The 23,681-nt window shown below is 44.7% G+C and overlaps 1 protein-coding gene across 1 annotated transcript in view; it reads left to right on the top strand.

Annotated features, from left to right (window-relative positions):
* crocc2 (ciliary rootlet coiled-coil, rootletin family member 2) overlaps positions 1–23,681 on the top strand; it is a 59,891-nt gene that overhangs the window by 15,655 nt on the left and 20,555 nt on the right. The window contains exons 4-13 of the mRNA XM_077198889.1: positions 7,489–7,656; positions 7,872–7,955; positions 8,114–8,220; positions 18,965–19,109; positions 19,639–19,745; positions 20,201–20,407; positions 21,836–21,932; positions 22,103–22,192; positions 22,709–22,849; positions 23,199–23,398. Coding sequence (XP_077055004.1) covers positions 7,489–7,656; positions 7,872–7,955; positions 8,114–8,220; positions 18,965–19,109; positions 19,639–19,745; positions 20,201–20,407; positions 21,836–21,932; positions 22,103–22,192; positions 22,709–22,849; positions 23,199–23,398 — 1,346 coding nt within the window. The remainder of the gene's footprint in view (positions 1–7,488; positions 7,657–7,871; positions 7,956–8,113; positions 8,221–18,964; positions 19,110–19,638; positions 19,746–20,200; positions 20,408–21,835; positions 21,933–22,102; positions 22,193–22,708; positions 22,850–23,198; positions 23,399–23,681) is intronic.

Genomic DNA, 23,681 nt, shown 5'->3' with positions numbered 1-23,681 from the left:
CTCCAAAAACTCGCTCCAGTTCACTCGCTGACCCCTGCGCTTTCACGCAGTAGTCGAGACATCGGTGGGAAGCAACGCAGCTCTCGTCTTTTGCACCGAAGTGTCAAACCTACTAATGAAAGAGGCTGTCGATACAGTTCCCCAATCATGAACCAAGTCAGGCTTTTGCAGTCTCTACTTCCTCGTTCCGAAGAAGGACGGCGGCCTCAGGTCAATTCTAGATCTCAGACACCTGAACAAGGCCCTTATGAAACGGCCATTCAGAATGCTTACAACCAAACAAATCCTTGCGCAAATTCGCCCAGGAGATTGGTTCTTCTCAGTGGATCTGAAAGATGCTTACTTTCATATCCAAAGACCCCACCTCCACAGACCATTCTTGAGATTCACCTTCAAGGTGCGGGCTTATCAATATACGGTCCTACCGTTCGGTCTGTCTCTGGCACCACGTAAATTCACGCAATGCATGGATGCTGCGCTTATTCCCCTGAGACAATGGGGAATGCGCATCCTGAATGTGGCGAACAGGACGGGCGAGGGACGTGAGAGAACGGCGCGAGGCCGGTGGTGCGATTGCTAATGAGCAGCACCTGTGAAGCACACCGGTCTCGGATCTCTCACGGAGGAGCGGAAGCATAAAGGAGGAGCGACGACATTGATGATCGAGAGAGGAACAGGCCTGTGTTTGGTTTTTGTATTTGTGTTTTATTTTCGGTAGCCAGCAGTCGTCCGCGAGGGGCTGCTGGCGGTATTTTTGGTTTGTTTGTTTTATTTTAATAAAGTATTTTGAATGTTCCCGCCGGTTCCCGAAGGAGGCGGGAACCGGCGAACATGCCAACTTGTGCTCGCTAAGGGCAGTGCACGTACTGGGCATTTTGAACCAGGGAGCAGATATGTTATCCAGAGACAATGTCCCCCCAGAAGAATGGTTTCTCCAGCCTCAGACGGTTTACATGATATGGAGCACCTTGGGGAAAGGCAGAGGTCAACCTCTTCGCCTCAGAAGACAATGCTCACTGCCCAATATTCTTTTCAAAGAAAAAGGATGCGCTGGCCCACAACTGGCCCGGCCACCTCCTTTATGCGTTCCCTCCGGTCTCGGTGCTCCCACAGGTCATCGAACGGATTAGGGAGAGTGCTCAGTCCTCCTCATAGCCCCCCTCTAGAGATTCAAAATTTGGTTTCCAAACCTGGCGAAACTGCTGAAGGCAGCTCCCTCGCCTATACCGCTGAGGAAGGACCTCCTTACACAGGAGAACGAGTCAATCTGGCACCCACTACCAGATCTGTTTGCCCTACATGTATGGCCCCTCAATGGATACACTGGGACCTCCCAGAGGGAGTCCAAAATACCATGATTGAAGCAAGAGCACCATCTACCAGACGCACACACGCAAGCTGGTGTGCAGCGTGAAAAGTAGACCCACACATTTGTGAAGTACCTCTAGTACTTTCCTTTCTTCAGGAGCTGCTGGACATGGGCAGGACCCCCTCCACGCTCAAAATATATGTGGCGGCCAAAGCGGCTTTTCACTCCCCTGTGACCATGTATTCCATGGGGAAAAGTGACATGGTCATTCGTTTCCTCAAGGGGGCTAGGAGGCTCAACCTGCCTCGGCCCCCTCTGTTCCTTCCTGGGACCTATCCATGGTCCTCAGGGCCCTTAGGGGACCCCCGTTTGAGTCACTCCAGATGACGGACCTTAACCCTCTGGGGACGGATTGGGCGGTACCGCCCAAAATGATATACTTTTACAAATGTGTAATTATCTTAAAAACTATTAATGATAGAGAGGTGCAGTCTTTTTTGCTGTCTTCCTCAGATTCCGCTGTAAACAGTCATAACAAACTTACCCGGCTTGTATACACACTTCCTTGTCGCGCAATACCACTTCGGCAAAGGCCAATGAAATTGATGTTGTATGGCAGATTCACGAGCAACAACCAATGAAAAAATTGCCGATGGAGGAATATTTTTCTTACCCAATCAGAGGAAGGTTACCATGACGTATTCTAGCAAATTGGAGGACTCTGTAGCCTTGCAAGGGGTGGTACTATATACTATTACGCAAGCAGTGTTGAGTGGCAGAGACGACAGAAAGGCTTTAAACAAGGCTTTACGGAGCGAGAGCGCACAGAGATATGAGAGAGAGACAGAATAATTATAATATATATATATATATATATATATATATATATATATACACATACAATTATAGCATTATTTATTGTTTTAGCACTTTTATGATGGCAAGCAGTAAATGATTTACGGTGGAACAAGCTCTGGAACAATTACTAGAGAGTGACGAGGAGAAAGCATTGCTTAGAAAATTCTAAGCATTCCTAAGAAAAACGCTTGGGACTATTTGTATATAAAGTAAAATTTTTCATTGTTCTTTACACATTTTATTTAACAATTACACATGTCTGTCAAGCAAAGGCTTTGACAAATATATTTTTGTTCAAAAACTGTTCACTATCGTTGTGTGATGTGTGATTTACAGAAAAATACATGCCAAAAATCTAATTTCCGTTTTTGAAATTCTATAGTTTATGGTACATTTTCACTCATACGTCCTTTATAAACATATTACATGTGTGCTTATGTTAGCTTAGGGTCTTCTGAATCCATAGATACCAAACACATAGTGTTCCATCTCCATTACATATAGTTTATAAGCCCAAATGTAAAAATAGAGAAAACGGACCAAAAAGAGCTTAGTCCCCAGAGGGTTAAACCGCTTTCACTCAAAACCGCACTTGCGTTGGCATCAGTCAAAAGAGTAAGCGACCTGCAAGCGCTTTCCATAAGCACTGCTTAACTTGAGTTTGGGCCTGGCGACTCCAGAGTCGTGCTCAGACCAAGACACGGCTAAGTTGGTTCCAAAGGTGCTCTCAACACCGTTAAGAACCCAGATGATATCGCTATCAGCTCTTACACCGTCAGAAGATGATAATAATAATTTGAATCTGGTCTGCCCTGTCAGGGCTCTCAGAATCAATCTGGAGCACTCCGCCACATTCAGAACAGCTCTTTGTGTGTTTTGGTGGCCGCACTAAAGGTCTGCCGGTCACAAAACAGAGACTTTCTAGGTGGATAGTAGATGCTATCTCTCTAGCCTACATCTCCATGGGCCTTCAATGCCCCATAGATGTTAGAGCTCATTCCACTAGAGGCACGGCCTCCTCATTGGTTTGGTCCAATGGTGTACAATCAAAGACATCTGTGTGGCGGCAGGCTGGTCCTCACCGACCACATTTGTGAGATTTTATAACCTAGAGGTCACTGCTCTGCAGGTACAGGTACTCTCTATCTACGAGTATTGCGTAGCCTGCCGTGCTATTATGCTTGGCTCAGGTGCTGTCGCTTCAGTCAAATTTAACCTGACTTCACCTGATGGTGAAATGGTCTGCTTATATAAGCATAAGGCACACCCATTCTGTTGGGTTCTGACGCGCACTGGGCGCGAAGCGACACGATTGGTTTGCGTGTCTCAGCCGCCACGCCATATGTTCGTGCAGTTGCACTGCGTATTAAAATAATGGCTTCAATAGTCTCGAGAAAATTTAGTTTTCCCACTGCGTATCTACGCAAAACTCGTTCCCTACTCTCAGGGAACCGAGGTTACGTTAGTAACTGAGTACGTTTGTGTGATATTACTTAACTGTTTACATGTGATGCAAATATGAAAGACAAAAACTCACGAAAAACAATCTCAAACTTCATGAAAACTGATCTTGTTCATTTGATATTGCTTAACTTTTTCATGTGAATCAAATATGAAAGACAAAAACTCTTGAATTTTGGGGGCATTCCAACTGCGTTGTTATTTGGTTTTTGCAAAGTGAGTGACATAATTGATAAAGTCAGCTCGCACAGTGGTAAAAAAACAATTAAATTATTATCATTGACTATATCGTGACTTAAATCTTATCAGAATTTCCTGTGATGTGAGGTGTGTTAAGAGGATGTCAGGCCACACCGATCTCAAGTCCTGTTGTGTGGGGGAAACCCCGTGGACAAACGCGCGTGCACTCTGTAGATTGTCACGTGAACGAAATGATACCCAATCAGAAAGCAAGTTGACGGAACAACCTCCACTACTTTTTTTCAGCAATTTTTCTGTAAAAAGAAACACTGTTATCGCCAATTCTTTTTTGACCATGAGAGATTTTGCAAGATTTCCATGTTCACAGTTGGGTCTCTGGTTGTTTGTGAATAGAATCTGTAAGTGTTTAGTGTGCTGTCTTGGTCACATTGCGGCACTCCACACACTATATAGGAACAAAACTTTTAAATGTTTTTTTTATCATCATGTTTGTGGTGTCTCACTTTTTTTCTTGTTTCTCTTCAGTGAATCTGTTTGTTATCAGCTGTCTTTAATAAAGGTCAATCATCACCTATTTAATCACTTAATTATCTAATTAACTTCAACACTGCTTCAGTGTTATTGTAACACTCTGTTGTGTGGATACATATTAACACTGAGCAGTGTTAATTTAACACTGAGGATTTTGCTTAGTGTTCATATGTGTCCACACTACAGAGTGTTAAAATAACACTGAAGCAGTGTTGAAGAATTTTAAAATTACCTTTGCTGTAAGTACATTGTATAAAGCTTTAATCTGAACAAAAGCATGTGGCTAACACCCATGTTTGAACATTTATCACTTATACACACACCGCAAAGACTGAGTGGCCTCTAGACACGTGTGACAGCATTCTACCCATGGACCAGAGCCAAGCCTGTGGCGGCAGATTGGCTGCAACCAGAGAGAGGGACCAGAATTTAATACCATCATAATGCTGGGCTTGTTTAGTGCCGCTAGCAAAAAGATCCAATATCGACACATGTCATTGCATCATCCATCAGCCCTGCTTCAAAAACCTCATGTCTCTTCGATGCTGCGGGTAAAGTCTCCTTCAGTAGCATATCTGTGATAATCTTTTAACATGTGATGGGTGCTGTTAAGATTTGGATTGGAGAAGTTGATTTTGGACAGTAAGAGGCAGGTGATTTCATTCTCTTAAAGTTTTTGAGAAATTATCTGTTTGATGAAAGCTGAGATGCTGTATAATGTGGATAGAAGAGTCCATGTGCCCTGTTCATCGGGATACCACATGCACCAAATGAATTCATGTTATAAGCGTGTTCATTTGAAAAATCTATCTAGGATCCTGACTTTCCAAAACTTCTCAGCTGAAACAACCATAATGATTTTGCATTGTTCTTGAGTATCGTAATCGTATGGAAGCCTGTTTTCTGCTTGAATAATCCGGTAATTGCAACTTTATATCTCACAATTGTGTCTTTAATTCTCATGATTGCAAGTTTACATCTCAGGTGACTTTAAATCTCGGAATTGTGACATTTGTGGCTTTGTCTTAGATTTGACTTTTAAATTTCACAATATCACTATATCTCGTGATATAGTGTGAATTTGAATTTACTGTATATCTCACAATTGCACCTTTGTTACTCCTAATTGGACTGTGTTTCACAATGTCAATATATCACATATATCATATATATTTGTTTCTTGCAAATTTTTCTCACAATCTGACTTTTACTTTTGACATTGTGACTATGTACATTGTGTTATCTTGCAATTGTGACTTTGTCTTACAAAGTGACTTTGTTTCTCGTAATTGCACAGTGTGACACTATTGCAATTGAAACTTGACTTTATATTTCACAGTGTGGCTTCATACCTCACCACTGACTCTTTTTTTGGAAGCAACTTTATTTTATGGATCAGAGGTACCTGCACACTAGACTGTGCTGTGCTGCACCACTGACCCCCATAAGCTTTTAAGGCAGAACAATATGCTTGTGTGTAAGTGCCATTTATTTCATGACTTTGCATCAAACACTTTTTGTGTTGTAGCAACAAATTGCCTCTAATTGTGCCAAAATAGTTGCAAAGATACATAATCAATAGAGTAGTGCAGCTGTTTCCAAAAGAGCCTTTAAACACAGCTGCTGCTGCACCCAACGTCCCCCCTCTCTCTTCTGACTCGTCCTCCACCCATGTTTTTCATTTTCTGTTCGCTTTCAAAAGCTGTCACCTTAACAACAGGCCATATAATAAGTCCCTGTTCCCTTATGAGCCCTGAACCCCAAAACCGCCCAGAGCCGGGTGCTGGTTTGCCCTTCTTTGTAGTATATGGAAATAAAGCTCTCCGAATGACTGTTTGAAAATGTTTTATTAAGGTTTGCGAAGCCCTTGGCTCCAGTTGGGAACAGGGGGACCATTGTCCCTGCATCTTGTAGAGGCTGCTGTTTAGCTTAGCAGTAGATTAATGTTTGCCTGTGATTTCAGTATGACCTGTAGTTGTGTGTATTTCTGTTTCTTACTTCTTTTCAGAAAGGATGAAGTTGACTTTGCATCCACCTTTTACTCTCTCTACCCCTCACTCTCTGTTTTTCTTGCTTTGTTTGAATCAGCTGAAGCAGCATGTTGTTTGTTGAGAGGAAACATGTGTTTTTTGTTAGTAGGGACTGGGTGTCTGGCACCATGATATGCACTGGGGGTTAAAGGAAGATGGGAGGGGTTGGAGGGGTAATGGGACATTGATATTGAAGACCCTGTGGGAGGATGGGAATCAAGGGAGAAACACATTGCCAATGTGACAGAAAACCTTCTCCTTTCTATACACACGATCATGCTTCCCTGTGTTAATTTGTGCAAACCTAGTACCTATAAATAAATCAGAAATCAGCATACAACACACACATCACTGCAAAAATCTTTTTGTTCACTTATGTTGTCACTTATTACTGCATTGAATATCTTTCAGAATGTGTTTAAGTCAATTTCTGTATAGGCACACAATTTAAATCTTGATTGTTTTTTTGTTGTTGTTTTTTTGCTTCAGGATAAAAGCAAAGCAATGGTCTGAAAGTTTGATGTCACATCAGCTGGTTCATTGAACACACACTCACCTTTTGCAGGACATGTTGTCACATTAAATCCTGCCAATAAACGTTCCTGCAAAATGTAAAACAACTATGAAACTTAAAAAAAAATATGAAAGAGCAAACATTTAAAGGGTACAGTAAAATACAAAAATATGAAAACTATTTTGGCTAACAAAAACCATGTATGCCAGTGTGGTTCTATGAATTTTGTGATTTACCTCTGTGACAACTAGTCCTGGGTTCACCTATGTCTTGAATTAGGTTTATTCTTTCATACAATTTTATCTATGTATTTAATACAATTCTTTGTTTTTGTTTTTTTTGAGGGGGGGGGGGGGGGTGTTGTTTCAAGCTTAAATCTAAAATCATACATCTAAAGTTGCCTTCGCATAAAATAAGAGAAGGTAATGTTTGAACGTTGGAAGAAAAAGATACTTAGTCTTTTCACTTGAATCCATTTTTCACTGTAAATGTCGCTAAATCATACCAATACAAATTGTGAACAGCCATAAAGAGACTAAAAGGTGATCATATAGTGTAATATGTGTGTGCATATGTCTTTGCAGCTGGAACAGATGCTGTTGCAGCAGTCAGGAGATTCAGACCAGCAGAGTGTGTATGGTGCAGAGCAGGGCTGGCTAAAAGAGGAAGGACAATCTTATAGGCTGAAGCTCCAGGCCTTTCAGGAGAGCCAACGCAGACAGGCTCAGCTGGTGCAGAAACTACAGGCCAAGGTTCACTGTTAGATGTAGTCTCATTCAACTTTAATTTTGTCAAAGATGGGAAGGATTCTTTTAGGGGACTTTTTTGTTGTTGTTGTTGTAATTCTGAGGAATGTACTTAGGGGATATTTATTAGATAGAGAAACCATGATGATTTGATACAATTGAGAATGGGGTCCATCTTAAGTTGCTGAGTGAAAAGTGAAAATATGTGTCTGTGTCTGCAGTTGCTCCAGTATAAGAAGCGATGTGGAAATCTAGAGCACCAGGTGCTGGAGAAAACCTCCGAGTCAGAGAAGCTGAGACTCTCGGTACGTTTCACTGGAGAACTTTACTCTTTCAAACAAAAATTTTATTTGGACCTTTTTATTTCAAGAAATCTATCTGCTCTTGTCAACTTTGTTATTGACAGGTGCTGCACTGTATTTTGGTGTGTTAGGCATAAACCTGCCTCTGTTCATGTATTTAGCTCCAGTCGCACCTAGACTCCTCTGCACACCGTCTCCAGCGATTTGATCAGGAACACAGTCTGGATATCCAAAGTAAACTTGCACTGCTGGAGGTAGAGCAGAAACGGTGAGAACAAAAGTGATATGTGCTTCTGACAGTGAGAGGTGTAGAGAAATAAGTCGGCAGGCAGATCAAGGTAAAAGGAAGGATAATGAGTGGGTCATCCAAAAAGTGTGGAAAGAATTTCTGTTTCGGAACCAATGCAGAATTGTACATTTTGGAAAATGAGAATGAAAAACCTTGTAAAGAGATTTTCTGTTTTCTTTTAGTTATTTTCTCTCTTTTATCCTGTTAAAAAAATCCAGCTTAAGATGGAAGTTATGTTTTGGCGAATGGTAACTGGTTTCCTGCTGATCCTTAGCTGGCGCAAGTCACTTATATTCCAAAAAACAGCGTGACCACGATCGTGCTAGTATAACCATCTTGGAGCTGATCCAAGATGGTCTGAAAGTTTGATGTCACACCAGCTGATGACCAGCTTAGGCCAGCTAATGAACAACAGGAAATAGCCGATGACCAGTTTGGACAATTAATGAACAGCTTGGTCTAGCTAATGACCAGATTGGAGCAGATAATGTCCATTTTGCACCAGCTAATGACCAGCTTTCACCAGCTATTGTACTTCAGGAACGGGCTGATGACCAGCTTGGACCAGCTAATGTCCAGCTTAGGTTTGTTAGTTATGAGCTTGGAGCACCTAATGAATAATCTGGACCAACTTAAACCAGCAAATGAAGTACAACCACTTAAAGGATTAGTTCACTTTAAAATGAAAATGATCCCATGATTTACTCACCTTCAAGCCATCCTAGGTGTATATGACTTTCTTCTTTCAGACGAATACAATCAGAGTTATATTAAAAATTAAAGCTGCAAGCAGCGATGGAGAGGGCCCTCGCACCCGTGCCGCCGCCACCCAGCGGTTTTAGGAAGACAGAGGGCGGTGGGCAGTATGTAATGATAATAAATATAGGAGGACTATGTCAAAGTATTTGTATTTGCCACACTTCCTGCTACCAGCAGGTGGCACTATTGCTATAACCAAATATGAGCATGGTCATGTGTTCAGGACAGGACCCTTATCAAACATGTGAAGTTTGGGGCAGATCGGACATTGTATGCCTGAGTTATGCCGCGTTCCAGGCAACCTGTAACCCGTGTTTTTCCAACCTTATACCCGTGAAAGTGCACTGGAACGGCAGTCAAACCCGTGAATTCCCACCCGTGAACTCGTACTAGATCGGTGTACTCCCAGTTATGAGCCAATGTCAAAGGATTTGTATTTGCACACTTCCTGCTACCAGGAAGCATGGTATGAGCAAATATGAGCATGGTTATGTGTTCAGGACAGGACTCTTATCAAACATGTGAAGTTTGGGGCAGATCGGACATTGTATGGCTTAGTTACTGCAGGGTGTCTGTGGTTGCCTAGCAACATCAAAATTGCAAGCAATAGACCAATTTCGAGCCGACGTCACAGTTACGTCACGGCACTAGCTGGAGGCAAAACAAAGAGAAAACGTACCCGGTTACTAACGTAACCTCGGTTCTCTCTAGAGAGGGAACGAGTACTGCGTAATATCTTATGCTATGGGGAAAACTCTTTTCCACGAGATATTGAAGCCAAAAATTATCCTTTAATTTTGATTAATGCAAAACGCTGTGCGGCAGCGTGCAGACATAGGCAAGACGGCTCTCGCGCCTATTGGCTGCCCTGCGGCAACAGCAGCAAGCCTATCGAGAGAGGCCCTGCGTGACGTGACATCCAATGGGGGCGCTTCGCGCCCATTTCGTCACGTCCCGCCAGAATAGGCGTGGCCTTGGCCTGTAAATACACTCGACAGGCTGATACAAACTGGTTTTCATCGCTGAAGCGAACCAGCGCTGTTGTATGCACGGCAAGATACGCAGTACTCGTTCCCTCTCTAGAGAGAACCGAGGTTACGTTAGTAACCGAGTACGTTCTCTTACGAGAGTATCTCTCGTACTGCGTAATATCTTACTCTATGGGGAACACAATGTAAGACGCCGTGCGTACTGGGATCCCACACTAAAGTCCCAAGGGCAGTAGCCCGGGGCTCATATAGTGCATAATCACCGTAGACTCACAGAGAGTCGGAGAAGAGAGGCTACAAGCATCATTCCCCATGAAATAGCATCCCACAGGAGCTAGTTATGTTAACAGTATTTCCCGCAGACAGGGTGAACGCGTTCAGCCTGAACTGGGCAAAAGTACGGGTTATTCAACACCCATGGAGCTGTTCTATCGATCAGTGAGCGATACTCAAGCAAAACTCAGAATTCTGCGCCGGCGCAGCGGGACAGATAGTACTGAATTCTAGACCGACAGCAGCTTGGCCTGTAAGGCGAGAACCTCTAGGTTATAGAACCTAATAAATGTAGACGGCGAAGCCCAGCCCGCCGCCATACAGATATCATGCAAGGAAATCCCACTAGACCATGCCCACGAAGAGGCCACGCCTCTCGTGGAGTGCGCTCTGACACCCAAAGGACACTGCAGGGCCCTTAGAAGTGTAAGCCAGCGCTATGGCATCGACTATCCATCTGGATAGGCTCTGTTTTGATACGGCCAGTCCCTTGGAGCGTCCGCCAAACAAAACAAAGAGCTGCTCGGTCTGCCTGAAGACAGACGAGCGGGACACATAAGCTTTCAGCGCCCTGACGGGGCAAAGGAGATTAGCATCCGCCTCCTCATTGTTCACCGGGAGGGCGCACAGGGAAATAACCTGGGCCCTGACCGGTGTGTTGAGGGATTTAGGCACGTACCCGTGCCCTCGGTTTGAGTACGTACCCGTGCCTCGGTTTGAGTATGACTTTTGAGTCATTAGGCCCAAACTCCATACAGGACGTGCTTACTGAAAGCGCTCGTAAGTCCCCCACGCGCTTCATTGAAGCAAGAGCCACAAGAAATACCGTTTTGAAAGATAGGTGCTTCATGTCTGACAAATGGATTGGCTCAAATGGGGCACCTTTCAGGGCTTCCAGAACCGTAGAAAGGTCCCACATAGGGACTGAGGGAGGTCTGGGAGGATTCAGCCTCCGAGCTCCCCTGAGGAATCGCACGACTAGGTCGTTTTTCCCCAGTGACTGGCCAGACGTCAGTTTTGCAAACGCCGTTATGGCCGCCACGTATACTTTGAGCGTGGACGGAGTTCTACCCTTATCCAGCAGCTCCTGAAGGAAGGAGAGCACTTCCGTAACCCCGCAGTCTATGGGTGAAAAGCCCTGAGCTTGACACCAGGTAGAGAACACTGACCATTTCGAGGAGTAGAGCCGTCTAGTAGACGGGGCCCTAGCCTGCGTGATCGTGTTTAACACTCCCTCCGGGAGGTTAGCGGGTACCCGTTGATGGCCCACACATGTAGGGACCATAATTCCTGGCGAGGATGCCAAATCGAGCCCTTTGCCTGAGAGAGGAGGTTTCTCCTCACCGGTATCGGCCACGGGGCAGTGCTGGTCAGCTGTTAATAGGACTGGGAACCAAGTCTGGTTGGTCCATAGCGGAGCCACGAGCAGCACTGGGCATCCATTTTCCCTGATTCGTTCCAGCACTTGAGGCAGGAGCGAGATGGGGGGAAAAGCATAGAGGGGGCGTCGGGGCCATACGTGGGCCAGCGCATCCCTGCTCTTGGAGAAAAAGTTCGGACAGTGAGCGTTTTCCTGGGACGCGAACAGGTCCACCTGCGCTCTGCCGAATGTCTCCCACAGCAGTTGGATCGTCTGCGGGTGCAGCGACCATTCCCCGGCTGGGACATTGTTTCTGGACAGTCTGTCTGGTCCCAGATTCAGGTGACCAGGCACATGCGCTGCTTTCAGTGAAAGCAGGTTGTGCTGAGCCCAGTCCAGGAGGCGTTTCGTCAGCCTGTAAAGGCTTTGGGACCTGACGCCGCCCTGGTGATTTATGTACGCCACCACTGACATGTTGTCCGACCGGACTAAGACGTGGCGGCCTTTTATCTGGGGACAGAAGCGCCTTAGCGCGTTGTCTACTGCCAGCATTTCTAGACAGTTTATGTGTAGGAGCTTCTCCCGTTCTGACTACTGGCCAAAGAACGGTCTGCCCTCGAGCAGCGCTCCCCATCCCGAGGTGGAGGCATCCGTGGACACCACCATCACACTCGAGGGAGTCCCCAGACTCACGCCTGACTGGTACCAGTCGGCTTTTTTCCAAGGTTTCAGAGCCGAGACGCATTTCCTGTCGACCCTGAGGCGAAACAGACCAGCGGCCCATGCCCCGGGCGGAACTCGCGCTTTCAGCCATAACTGCAGTGGGCGCATGCGAAGCAGGCCCAGCTGAAGTACCGAAGATGCTGAGGCCATGAGACCCAGCATTTTCTGAAACCGTTTGAGCGGGACTATAGAGCCGCGGCGTAAGGATTTCACGGCGCGCTGAATGTCCAGTCCCCGCTCCGGCGACAGACTTGCTGTCATAGGCAGCGAGTCTATCACTGTTCCCAGAAAATACATTTTCTGGCTGGGAGACAGCGAACTCTTCGCCCAATTGACTGTGAGACCCAGATTCTCGAGATGTTCGAGTAATGTGGTCTTGTGTTCTATGAGCTCTGATCGTGATCGAGCTAGAATCAACCAATCGTCCAAGTAGTTCAAAATTCGCATGCCCTGAAGTCTCAGGGGTGCAAGAGCCGCGTCCATGCACTTCGTGAATATGCGGGGTGCTGGGGACAGGCCGAACGGTAGGACTGTGTATTGATATGCCTGGCCCTCGAAGGCGAATCTCAAAAATCGCCTGTGACGTGACGCAATCTGTATTTGGAAATAGGCGTCTTTCAGATCTATTGACATGAACCAGTCTCCCTGGCGCACTTGCGCGAGGATTTTGCTGGTTGTCAGCATTTTGAACTTGCGTTTCAGAAGCGCTTTGTTCAACTGTCGCAGATCTAGAATGGGTCTGAGACCCCCGTCTTTTTCCGGTACCAGAAAATATCTGCTGTATACACCCCCTTCGCTCTGAGCCTGAGATAAAGGTTCTATGGCCCCTTTGCTCAGTAGTTTCGCTATTTCGGTTCGAAGTAGATGAGATACTTCGTTGTCTACCGTGGTTTCGACACGCGCCGTGTAACGGCGGGGACGTCGAGCGAACTGTAGCGAATAGCCTCTTTTTAGTGTTCAACACCCATTCTGATACCCCGGGAAGCTTTGCCCACGCATTTGCGTGAATGGCTAGAGGCAGAATGCTCTGGCCGCGGCATAGCGGCGGCTGCAGAGCTTCGGTGTGCTGAGACATAAACACTGTGTTTAAAGTGTGCGAGGCGGGGGGCGCGCCGATCACGGCAGGCAGCCTGGTCGCGCTCGATTTCTCTATGACAGATTATAGAGAGAGAGCGAGCGGGACAAACCCCGTAGGGTTCAGCGTGTCTGTGAGCGAATGTGGGCGCGGGACAGCGGGCACATTTACTGCACTGAAAACACCGTTGGCTTGCGCTGACTGAATATGTGTTGGTTTCGTTTTTACAGAAACCGTGGGACACGCATCGTGTAGTGTTTGTGGGCACTGTGTCGTGGGCACATTCACTACGTTTGCACAATCGGCATGAGTCGATTTTATTTGTGCTAGCCCTGAACTGTGGCGGCCTGTGTCTGTGTGTGGGAATGGGCACTGAGACGTGGGCATTCTTACAACACTCATAACACCATCGGCCGTGGCCGGAATACCAGAAAATACACTCTTTTTTGGGATTTATCTGGGTCGCCGTAAAAATGGCGTTAATGGTGCAGGCAAGCGGGCTGTGGTACCGGCTTGTTTACTGCGAAATACACTGGAACAGTCACATTGTTTGGAACTGAACGAGCGAGAGGTTTCGGTGGAGTCTGGCCGTGGCGAGACTTAAACACCGTGGGTCTTAGCTGACTGTATGTGTGTTGGTTTCGTTTTACAGAAAACGTGGCACATGCAGTGTGTAGTGTTTGTGGGCACTGGGTTGTGGGCACATTCACTACATTTAATGCACAATTGACATGAGTCGATTTCATATGTGCGAGCCCTGCACTGTGGCGGGCTGTGTTTGTGTGTAGAAATGAACACTGGGCTGTGGGCATTTTTATTACACTCATAACACCATCGGCTGGAATACCAGAAAATACATTGCTTATATGATTTTTCTGGGTTGCCGTGGAAACGGCATTTGTGTGCAGGCAAACGGGCCATGGTACCGGTTTGTTTACTGCAAAATACACTGGAACAGTCACATTTTCTTGGAACTGAACGAGCGAAAAGTTTCAGTGCAAGTCTGGCCGCGGCGAGACTAAATTCTATCTGCTGCGAGCGCTGGGATCGAACACGGGTCTCCCGTGCGATGGCTTTAGGTTTCGCCACTGAGCCACAGGGGGAAACGACAAAAGCTTAAAATAGCTCGACCACATAATAGAGCGTCATCACAGTTTTGTGTGTGTTGGCGTTTGTTTGCAGGCGTGCGTGTTATACAACAGGCTCATTGCTGCAATATTGACATTTTCAGCCGCTCAAACTAAGAGGAGCTGAGAAATGTTTGAGAAATGGAGATTGGTCCGGCCTCGGCGGGACTAAAAATACACTCTTTCCTCATTTAGCCGGTGAGGCATGCCCATGGGGGGCGGGGGCGGGGTAGCTTTCTTATAACGTAAAGAAAGCTAGCCGCGGTTTTGCTGCTGGCCCGTTTCCCTGACGACTCGCGGGCAGAAGGGGGAGGTCCACAGAGCTCGCCCAATCCTCACTGTCCGACGCGGGGATAGAGCAGCTGGCCTCCTCTACAGATGCAGCTATCTCGTCGTCATTAACGGCGGAAGCGGCGGCGCGCGGCGGCCGTTGTCCGTCAGTGAGCGACTCGATTGAAGCTGGTGAAGCTGGCGGGCGAACCGGCGAGCTTTCACGGCTGGAGAAGGATCGGGGACCCGCTGAGTACGGCGCTTTGCGGCGCGGCACTACAGCGGGCGGGAGTCTCACTCACCATGGCAATAGCTGGCCTTCTCTACCGATGCAGCTATCTCGTCGTCACTAATGGCGGAAGCGGCGGCGCGCGGCGGCCGCTGTCCGTCAGTGAGCGACTCGATTGAAGCTGGTGAAGCTGGCGGGCGAACCGGCGAGCTTTCACGGGCTGGAGAAGGCTCGAGGACCCGCTGAGTACGGCGCTTTGCGGCGCGGCACTACAGCGGGCGGGAGTGCAGACTCTGAGAAAAAATGCCAGGCAAGTCCTCAGAGTCACCATGGCAATAGTTCCACAGGAACGAAGCGTCTTCAAAAAGACGCTGCTCTTTTAGATAAAGAGAGAGAGAGAGAGAGAGAGTGTGTGAGTCGCGACGGCGAACACACACTCTAGCAGTGAAAAAGGATATTAACGCCGGAAAGCGTAGCAGGTACGGCGGCTGAAGGCGGCGAGGTGAAGGCCAGCGGCTTCAGGCTCGAAGGCTCGTCCCGCAGAAGGCTTACTATCAGACGGCGCGGCTTCTCACTCCGGATCCAGCGATGCAGTAGTGCTTCGCTGAAGAGATGAAAATCAGTTTGCATCAGCCTGTCGAGTGTATTTACAGGCCAAGGCCACGCCTATTCTGGCGGGACGTGACGAAATGGGCGCGAAGCGCCCCCATTGGATGTCACGTCACGCAGGGCCTCTCTCGATAGGCTTGCTGCTGTTGCCGCAGGGCAGCCAATAGGCGCGCGAGCCGTCTTGCCTATGTCTGCACGCTGCCGCACAGCGTTTTACATTAATCAAAATTAAAGGATAATTTTTGGCTTCAATATCTCGTGGAAAAGAGTTTTCCCCATAGCGTAAGATATTACGCAGTACGAGAGATACTCTCGTAAGAGAACTGCAGGCGGCCAATACAAACCACCACAGATTCGGCTACATAATAAGGAGCTTAAATTATTATTATTTTTATTAAATGTCATCTTGTTGTGTTGTTGGGTGCAAGAATCAATGAAAAATGAGTATGCTGTATCTAGATTTTTATTTCTAGAAAATATTCACATCATTAAAATCGCACCGTAATGTCATTACATTGTCGTGTTCTTGGCGCTGGCTAGGCAGAACTGTGGATCGTACTACTTGTACATGACCATTCATCACATAGTTATAGGCATCTAAAGATGTATATGCCCTCAGTTTACTCATTACGCTCGGATTCTCTATCAGATAGGTGTATAAGTCAGGCCACTCAACCGGAGGTAGCCTACCGTTAACGTTAATCCTGTCAGATCGTCCATCCATTGAGTGAGTGTGTACGGGTCAGCCAATCTGGTTCCGTCCGTTAAAATTAACTTTTGCAAATAACAATCGTGGTCGTGGACAGTGATTGACCTTGCACATTAAGATAAAATCGGATTTTCTCCAGTCATTGTTAAAAACAAGCTAACAAAAATTGCAAACCAACGTTAGGGGAGCGGCCAGAGTGATCGTTCTGCAACCACCTAAGCTCCGCCCACAAAAAAAGTCACCATGTTTACCAACTGAAAAGGGGTCTATATTGAACTATATTACATATTCATGCACAAATCACCAAAAGGCTGAAATTGTGTACATTTGTCAGGCTGCCAAGATCTCAAGATCTCTGCCGAAAACTCAAGATCTTCGCAATTTAACGTCGCAAAGGCCTTAAGATTACACTCACCAAATTTGAAGAGGATCAGATCAAAACTGTAGGAGGAGTTCGTTAAAGTACAACGTCTGGAAATGCTAAAAACTACACAAAATCTGAGAGGAAATTCAAAATAGCTGACTTCCTGTTGTGTTTAGGGCTATGCTCCAAAATACTTTTTTGTAGGTATTGGGTCATTACATGTATGTACCAAATTTCATACCTGTGCGTGAAACGTAGAGCCGGGGCAAAATGTGGGGGCAATAATTTACAGAATTTGCCCTACCCAATTTTGAAAACCATATCACACGTAAATTTTCACCACTTCTGAAGCGTGTGCAAAGTTTCATGAGTTTGAGCATAGTTAGGCCCTCTAAAAGCGATTCTTTTAAGAGAAGAAGAAGAAGAATAAACAGAGCAAAAAAAATAGGGTCCTCTCACCATCGGTGCTCGGGCCCTAAATATCCTGGCTCTTCCAAGTTTTATAATGGTAGTGGATTGCAACCAACAGATTAAAGCGCAAAAACATGCATCCATCCGTCATAAACAAACTTCACACGGCTCAGGGGGGTTAATAAAGGCCTTCTGAAGCAAAACGATGAGTTTGTGTAAGACAAATATTCATATTTAACCCGTTACAAAGTAAAATTCTAGCTTCCGACCAAACGGCCATACGCAGTCTACTTGTCCCTAATGCGCAACTTACGAAACTTGTGACGTCAGAAGTAGCGTAGTGCATCATGGTGTAGCGTAAATATCAGCAGTACGTTGCATTACTCGCATAAGTCACGCTTTACACTTAAGTGGAATCCGTATGTTTGTTTGGCCGGAAGCTAGTTATTTTAATTTATAATGTTTTAAATATTAATATTTTTCTTACACAAACTCATCGCTTTGCTTCCTTTGTTAACCCCCTGCAGCCGCGTGAAGTTCGTTTATGATGGATGGATGCACGTTTTTGAGCTTCAATCTGTTGGTTGCAATCCACTGCCATTATAAAACTGGGAAGAGCCAGGATATTTTTTAATATAACTCTGATTGTATTTATTCTGAAAGAAGAAAGTAATATACACCTATGGCTTGAGGGTGAGTAAACCATGGGCTAATTTTCATTTGAAAGTGAACTTCTTCTTTAAGCTGAATTCTCCAGCAGGGTACTGATCTTTTACCATCATTTTGAAACAAAACATTGAGCAACATTTATCAGGAAGGCAATAGAGTAAATTAAAATAAAATATCCTAGTTGCCTACTTCAGTCCACACAAGCCCATGCTGGAAATGAATATAAGGGGGTGTCAAAAACAAAAGTATCCAGTTTGTCAGACTTAATTATCGCAACCTTGTTCAGCATCTCAGCCAAACAGTTTTTACTGCACTTCATAAAAAGAACTGGCCAACCTACTGTCCCAGACGCCAGGCTTTAAAAGAACTTGATTTACTGTGCCACTCACCCCTAATTGAAACAGTTATGGCAAATCTGGGCCTTATGCTTGCCAAGCTCTCATCCATTTTTTAAACCTTAGTGCCTCTGTCAGAGAGCGCACTGCAAAGTGCAGTTCATCCGTTCATCTGTGGATCTGCAGTCTTGTAACACAATTTATTTAATTTTCTATGTCAGAAAAGTCAACTGTGCAATGGCTCATGAGAATTTCATTGCATGCCACAATTAACTGAGATTCAGCAGGGCATAAATGTTACATTGTGAATAGATGCTAAGCTGTCTGCCTTGGCGTTTAGTTTTCTCAAAAAGACATGAGCTGCAGAATTAGGCCAAAACACAAAATCATAAAGCACATCTACTTATTGAAAATGATTAAAATTATTTTTATTGTGCCTTTCTCTGTTCCTCGCCCCTTTGATAATCGTCTTGTTCGCCGCCTCACACCACCCTGGCGTCAATCTTTGTATGTAACTGGGTGGATTCTGCCACGAATGATGTAAATAACCCTGTAAACTATTTGACAAGCAAATCTGGTGGCAATTAGGCTGGAGCTGACATGGACTTTATAAAACTGTCACGCACATTCCCCTCTAAGCGTGGCTGGCAACGCACAATGTGACGTGGGTCTTTATGAGCCTGTAAACATAGAAGCTGATAAAGGCCGTGCAATGGAGGGGTGAGATCATGTGTGAAGTTTAGAAAGAACATTTGGCTCGTGGCTTAACAGGTGGAGGTGCTGGTATACAGTCCTCTGAAGTTGATCCATATATTTCACAGGTGTTCTGGTTTGAGCCAGGTCAACGCACTGCTTCGGGAACAACTTGAACAAGCCAATGAAGCCAACCAGGCCCTGACAGAGAGCCTGCAGAAGGCACAAGAGGAGGCCGAGCAGAGGGACACACGACTCAGGAGGGAACTTGAGGTGAGAAGGAGGAGAAAAAAGAGACAGAAGGAAGGAAGGAGAGATCTGTAGTGTATGTTTTTTTTATCCAAATCCACAGTTTAAGGAAAATCTTTCCTTAATCCAACCCAATGAAACTCAACTCTGGAACTTCTGGAATTTCACCCTGGTGCCTGTTTTGTCAGTCTGGACACTGTCTTTGTTTTAAATCATTGTTGTGATTTTCTCAGCTGTTGTTTCCTGTGAAAACATTCCAGTCGATTGGAAAAAAGAGCGAGAATTCATTGCTCGGTGCAAACATCTGGTCGCAAGAAGAAACTCATGTAGTTTACAGCCACATACAGTCAAGAAAAGTTTACTGTACCATTTGTGTATGAGTCTATGAGTGTCTGTGCCCAGAAGTCCAAATCCAGCTATGTGCTTGTATGTGTGGGTGCATTCATTATTTTTCAAATGTGTGCATTTATAATGGAGAGATCTTTAACCTCACACTCCCCCCCCAACCCATTACCAAACCTGCCGACCATATGGCTGTGTTGCTCTCCCGCAGATGAATACCTCCCGAAACAGCCGTGAGCAAGCCCGTGTGCGATCTCTGTGGCGCCAGGCTGCCTTCCTAAGGAGCTCTTTCACTCAGCTGCGGGCCTTCACTGACAGGTGAGTGCAGCTTGTGGCCAGAACCTTTTTCCAATTCACCACCATTTATCCACACTTGGGATAAAAGCGGAGTGGGTCACCTGGGTCACCCCTCACCCAGCCTGACTGCATCGTCAAGAGAATTGTGATGGTTAGATTGCCCTTCAGATTAGCCTTGAGCCATCCATCAGAGCCAAGCTTGATGAGGGCTCGGCCTATGTAAATGCTGTGATCATTGTTGAGTAATTTGCTGTAATGTGGATTACTCAACACATGGACAGCGGAGAAAATGTTCACGACCCTTACTCAGACACGACACCGTTCAAAGAGTTTATTCCCAGATCAGAATATAGTTTCGGCCATCTGGCTCTCGTCAGTTTTGAACGAAACACATTTCCTTGGGAACGTAAGGAAATGGTTGTGTAAGGAAATTTCATTGCTCCTGCTGGTTGTAACAGTTTTTTTGTGCTTTACAGGAGTCTATCGGACATGCGAGCCGAGTGTACGGTGGCAGGCCGTCGTCTTCATACGGCCTGTGTGAATTTGGAGGATAGCATCAGCCAGCCTTGTTCCCCCGTTAGCAGCGGAGTATCAGCACTAGAGAATCAACTAAGAGACAAGCTGAGAGAGGCTATGCAGCTGCAGGCCCGCTTTGATGCAGAGAAAGTAGAACTTAACTCCAGGTACAACATGTCTGTCTGTTTATGCACACGTCCCATTAATTTTATAACAATGATATACAAGTGTTATCATGTTTGAGCAGCATGCTGTAATAAACATGTACGGTATTGGCAGCTGAGGCTAAATTATCGTATTCAACGGATTTCACATTGTCATCAATTTCAGCACATATCCCAATCCTTTGAATTGACGTATTGATGTCCTGAACTCACATCTCCTAGATGACTCATTGTGCATTGTCCTGAGTGCTGACACAAAGGGAAGGTCAGCATGGATTGCCTCATCTATCCAACTATGTGGCATGCCAAAACCAGAGAGAAAAAGTCTCTCTTTATTTGCCATTCAGTATCCACCACATTTCTTTTACTTGTATAATGTGTCAGTGGTCTATGACACTTTCTTTTGAGAGCGGATCCATGGATCTGACAGAGCAGGGATGGGGTCTTCTGATGAATGGAGTCATTGCTGCTTCTCTCTTCTACATCTTTTCATCAGTGACAGTTTTATAATGGAGAGAGCAGAGATCACTCTCCATGTTGATATATGAACTTTTAGCTGAGCTTTATTACAGAGAGAAGAAAGGGCCATAAACAAATGAGGATCAAATAAGTGCCCTATAGAATGTTTGATCATTTTGCCTCAACCGAGTTAATGTTACGCACATGCACAATTTTCTTTTTATATTGTGATAGTATATGTATTCATGTTCAGAACCTCATACTTAATAGTCAGTGCATATTTCAACTTGCAGAGTTCAACATCGAATAAGGGTGTGCTGGTTTTCATAAAGGAATAGTACACACATTTTTTTTTTATTCTATCATCATTTACACACCCTCATGTCACTGCAAACCTAGTGTATATGACTTTCTCTCTATTGTGGAACACAAAAGGAGAACTTCTTAAGACTTGTGATGGTCTTTATTTTCCACATAATTTCAATGAATGTTAGCTGATGCTTTGAACCTTCAAAAGAAAACAAAAAACAATTAAATCAAAAAGAACTTAAAAGTGATCCAAACGACTCTGAAGTCTTCTGAAGCTAAATGGACCAAACAACAAACATTTAAGTTGTTATTCACTGATGATCTTCCCTTCCAGTGAGCTAAACAATAGCAACCGGATCTTTCAGAATCATATCAGTCATACCAGTTTTGTGAATCAGATCAATGGATAAATTAAAACAGTTCAATAATGAATTGGACATTGCTACTTCTCACATAAATGTGTCAAAGAGAGATTTTATGGATGAAGATTTTTAGTGAATGATGGCCTAATATCAGTCTGTTCCGCACAAATCTTTCATATGGCTTCAGAAGACTTGGAACACTGCAGAAGACTTGGAACACTGCAAACAAGTCATTGGATCCACTTCTATGATACTTTAATATTATGATATGGCAAAGCCTAACATGTGCATATCTGTACAGAATCCTGGAATTGGGTGAAATGGTGAAGCAGCTCCGGGCACAGAACAGTGACAAGGAGAGCAATCTGGCAGCACTGCGGAGCAGCTTGGACAGGATGGTGAGCAGTGATACAGTAGAATAATGGTGTTGCTAGAATCATTGATTGGGAAGAGTAGCCTAGTGATAAACTCTATCACTTCCTTAATTGTCTGGATGTGGTTGTCTAGTCTGGTGTGTATCATGGCTGTTCAAGAAACTGCAATTTGACCTGAATGCTTTCCTGCACAGGAAATAAATCGGTCCGAAGACAGAACCGAGAGGGATGCCTTGCGCAGCGAGATCAGCAGTCTGCAACAGATACTCCACAACATTAATCAGGTTTACTGAACATGATTATGATATTTTGGGCCAGATGTACTTAACATGACAAGAGCTATTGATATTAGCGTAAATCTAGATAAACATAATGTAGAGGGGTTGCTTGAAAAGGGTCATGGATTTTAAATTCAAATTAAATCTGGTAACGCATCTTTTTACAGTCCTGTTCCCCATGTACATACTATTTACTTATTATAGTAATTACACTAACTGGGTAATAACTAGGTACTAACCCTGAACCTAACCCTAAACCTAACCTTAACCCATGTACTTACCTTATATTACCCAGTACTTTCTTAGGTAAGTACAATGAAAGTACACGTAAGTTAATGCACTGTAAAATTAAGCATTATTACCCAGTACTTTCTTAGGTAAGTACACTGTAAGCACACGTAAGTTAACGTACTGTAAAAGGAAGCGTTACCTCAAATCTTGTGATAACTAAATTCATTAATGATAAAACATTGTAATGTGATATTTCAAAAATATTTACTCTTCTCTTGTTTTCTCTTTTAGGTGGTTTGTGGAGAGGGTTCCTCAGAGTCATCAAGAGAGGAGCACCACTCTGTTTCAGCAGGATCTATTTCCCCTTCTCAACGAGACAGCATTCTGGTAGCAGTGCAGAGGGCCCTCTTACAGGGACAGGCACATATTCAGGTTTGCAAACCTCCTGTTCACCATCCTTAAATGACGCAGGTGTCAACACTCCTAAATCATGGATGAAGGGAATTCTTTTTTTTCTTTTTCTTTTTTTTTTAGCAAACTGACTAGCCCATGTCTCAACCATTAGTTTTGGTTTGTGGCAAGACTGTTTGATTTCTGGAAACATATTTTCTGTTTAGTGCCACTAGTGGTACAGAAATGGCACACTTTAAATACGAAAACTAAATTCGGTTTAATAACATCATTAGGTAGCTAATTGTGTCTCCAAAATAGTTTACTCTGCTATCACAAAGAGTATGTAATTTATGTACACAACTAAATGACAATGTCTATCCACCCAAAGGAGCTGCAAGCACATCTAGAAGCTTCCCAAGAGCAGGTTGTCACCTTGCGAGATCAGCTGCATGTGGATGAAGATGAAATCAGAAGCCTGGAACAAAGAATACAGGAAATGCAGCAAGAGAACCAACTATTGGAGAGAGCTGAGGAGGACAGCACAAGAGATGCCCAGAGATACCGCACCTTACTGGGCATAGTAACCAGGTAGAGTCTGCTACTGATTGAATTAGGAACTTTAATAAAGGATGCTATTGTTCAATGCCAAAGTAACCTGCACAAAAGAGTTTCTTACTGAACATTGTACCCCCTACTTTTACATCAGTATTTTTCTATAGAGTTTTTTAGTCATGACATTATTTTGTAGGCCAATTCACAAAGCTAATTAATAGATGTCTGTGTGTATTATATATACATGAATTTACATTTGATATATATCCCCCGCTCATTAAATGACATGCATTTATTGCATGGAACATAAGAACATAAG

Source organism: Siphateles boraxobius, unplaced genomic scaffold, assembly GCF_051911475.1.
Source record: "Siphateles boraxobius isolate OS27281-9 unplaced genomic scaffold, OSU_SipBor_1 41, whole genome shotgun sequence".
In the NCBI taxonomy this organism is placed as follows: domain Eukaryota; kingdom Metazoa; phylum Chordata; class Actinopteri; order Cypriniformes; family Leuciscidae; genus Siphateles; species Siphateles boraxobius.
This window is presented reverse-complemented; position numbering and strand designations above follow the sequence as displayed.